The 2,605-nt window shown below is 38.2% G+C and overlaps 1 protein-coding gene across 3 annotated transcripts in view; it reads right to left on the reverse strand.

Moving 5' to 3' along the window:
- DOPEY2 (dopey family member 2) overlaps positions 1 to 2,605 on the reverse strand; it is a 97,158-nt gene that overhangs the window by 20,906 nt on the left and 73,647 nt on the right. For all 3 annotated transcript variants that reach the window (XM_019525014.1, XM_019525015.1, XM_019525013.1), the window contains exons 30-31: positions 1,761 to 1,907; positions 1,250 to 1,311 (exon numbers count right to left, since the gene is read on the reverse strand). In XM_019525014.1, coding sequence (XP_019380559.1) covers positions 1,250 to 1,311; positions 1,761 to 1,907 — 209 coding nt within the window. The remainder of the gene's footprint in view (positions 1 to 1,249; positions 1,312 to 1,760; positions 1,908 to 2,605) is intronic.

Here is a 2,605-nt window from a genome sequence, read left to right on the forward strand (position 1 = left end):
CAGCCAGCACAACAGACTTACCAGCTGGAGGCAGCTGTGTCCAGTGTAATGAGGACTGCTGCCTGTTTAGTCTATGGCCAAATCTCAGAATCGGCACCGAATCTTTTCCAAACTGATTTGGAGGCTTTCGATTTGATTTGGAGCTTTTAACTGCTCTCCCAATTTGATTTGGATTCGGAGATTAGGCCACCGAATTGGGCCGAATTTCCAAATCGAATCAGCTACCAAAGCTTTGCACAGCCCTAGTAGGGATGTCTTTCATCTTGTGAAACTGCTCCATGCAGAAGCCGTTGCAATAGAAGTTTAAAACTACCCAGCAATATCCATGTAGATAAGCCTCACTGCTGTTGCTGTAGGTCACTTACGTTTTTGATTATATACATATTTTCAGAAAGGCTAATGTTGGATTTCTGCAGAGACAATACAGCTTTCCCTCGTTTTATGTGGGTTCTTTATCTGCAAATTTGCTCTTATGCAATGACACTTTTTATACCAAAAATTAGTTATATGCAAGGTACATTCACTCTTATGTGATTGGTGTGGTGGAAGCCTGCAGTCAGCTGCTTTGCGTGGTGCATTGTGGGAGTGATGCACACCAAAATTTAGTCTCCTGTGCAGATCCGTGCTCCTCGCTTGCTGTTGGCGACATGTGTTTCTCTAGTTGCTATCCCCATTATGGTAACATTCACCACCACTCTGATTGTGCATACTCTGTTGTTGGTGAGTACCAAAATTGCCTTGTAAAAGTGGTAGAAATGGGTCTGGGGGTCAGTACAGTCAAGGCCTTGGAATGTATCCCTATTTTTTACATTGTAAAGTGGGTTCCCTTTATGCAAATTCAAGTTATGCGCCACTTTCCAGGAACGCATGTACAGCATAAAGCGAGGGAAATCTGTATTAAGAATCTCTTCCTAAGCAATGCAACTGCACTTCACCCTTTTAAAAATACTAGGAAAGGATTTCTGTGAATAAAATGGTTAACTGTAACTGCATCTCTCCGATGTATGTAGTCTACAAGGTCCAAATCTACCCTGCCTTCAGACTGGCACTGGTAACTGCATCTAACTGTAACTGGACTGTGTTGGCAACTTTATGAACTGTGCAAATACTATGCCATTAATTATTAACTACTCATTAAACAACACCACCACTAATAATAATACTAATAATAACTGTTAACATATCTAACAGTCCATGTGAATTGATTTCAAATTACTTTAGTAGCAAGTTATCACTGATCAATACTCACTCATTAAATCTTTAAACATGGTTTTCTCATGTGTTAGAAGATGATCAATAATGGATCTCCAGCTGGGTAAAAACATACAGAAAATAGATCAACATTAAATATTGATGCAAATTATCTATGTGTAGAGTAGATGTACGCATCTACAGAGGGAATCATCTTACTATCTCATTTCTGAATTGATTCCAAAATGACATACATTTTATCTGGCTTATCATGCATTATATTTGACAGTCTTCAACCTGATTACATGTAGATCCAAAATCAGTAGAGAAAAATAATCACTTGTGTCATGACATGAAGAGAATTTTTCTTTCCTCAGCAGAGTGCTGAAAACTAATTATTTTATGAAACAACATATATTTACTAGAACTAGTTATTTTGCAGTTATTTTTCTACATATTAATTCAAACTTTCCCACAGGATACAAGAGGTTGAGTAGCAAGTATCCTGCTAAATACTGTTTTTGTAGATTTATAATGAAATCACAGATTGCCATGATTTCATTTCTTACTGGATGCACGAACTGTCCATTTGGAAGAAAGCTGGGTCCATATATAACTCCAGAACTTCTTTTTTCCAGGCTCGTTTAGTGTAGGCATATCCACTTAGTGAGCTGAGCAACTGGGCACCCGCACGAAAACTAGGAATGTTGTAGGCACTGTAGTAAATAAAAGGTAATTAGTATCCTGGACATGCACATGTACACAGAGTAATAACCTACTCAGAATTCTGTTTGCTGTAGTACAGGAAAATGACTGTCACCTATACAAATGGATTAGATTGAGCATGACAAAAGCCCTGCCAGCTAATTTCTGATGGCCATATCAATATCCTCGCAATGTAGGTTCATTAGAAATCCCAGTCCTTTTCATTCTGAATGTGAATTGAAGGATTACTGAGTGCAGGACACCAAGCAATGAATTTAGGAATCTACCACTGCGCTTACTGACAGTTGGTTCACTTACTGCAGGTCAGTCAGACCATCATGCTTAGGGATTCCACAGAGAGAAGGGCTTTGGGTTTGTTAGCACTTACAAAAGCACTAATCCATCAGGGACACTAGATGTCACCAAGGCTTCTAAAACAGAAGGCCTATGTCATCCTCCTATGGATGATGGCTAATAACTTATTAGAGAACTCTTGGCCACTCAAGATATGGAGAATTAGTCTGAGAACAGGTGTATTGAGACTACTTAGACTCACCTTGTGAAACTGTTGCCAACCTACCTACAAATTTTGTAATCATTAACCTGATTGCCTGTTCTTTTTTTTTTTTTTTAAGGTACTCATGATTAAGTTAGAGTTGGTTATCAGTATAAAAATTTAGAGTTACTTATAGACAAAAAAAAAAAAAAA

This window comes from Gavialis gangeticus, unplaced genomic scaffold (genome assembly GCF_001723915.1).
Source record: "Gavialis gangeticus isolate Ggan-Ray unplaced genomic scaffold, GavGan_comp1, whole genome shotgun sequence".
Classification (NCBI taxonomy): Eukaryota; Metazoa; Chordata; order Crocodylia; family Gavialidae; genus Gavialis; species Gavialis gangeticus.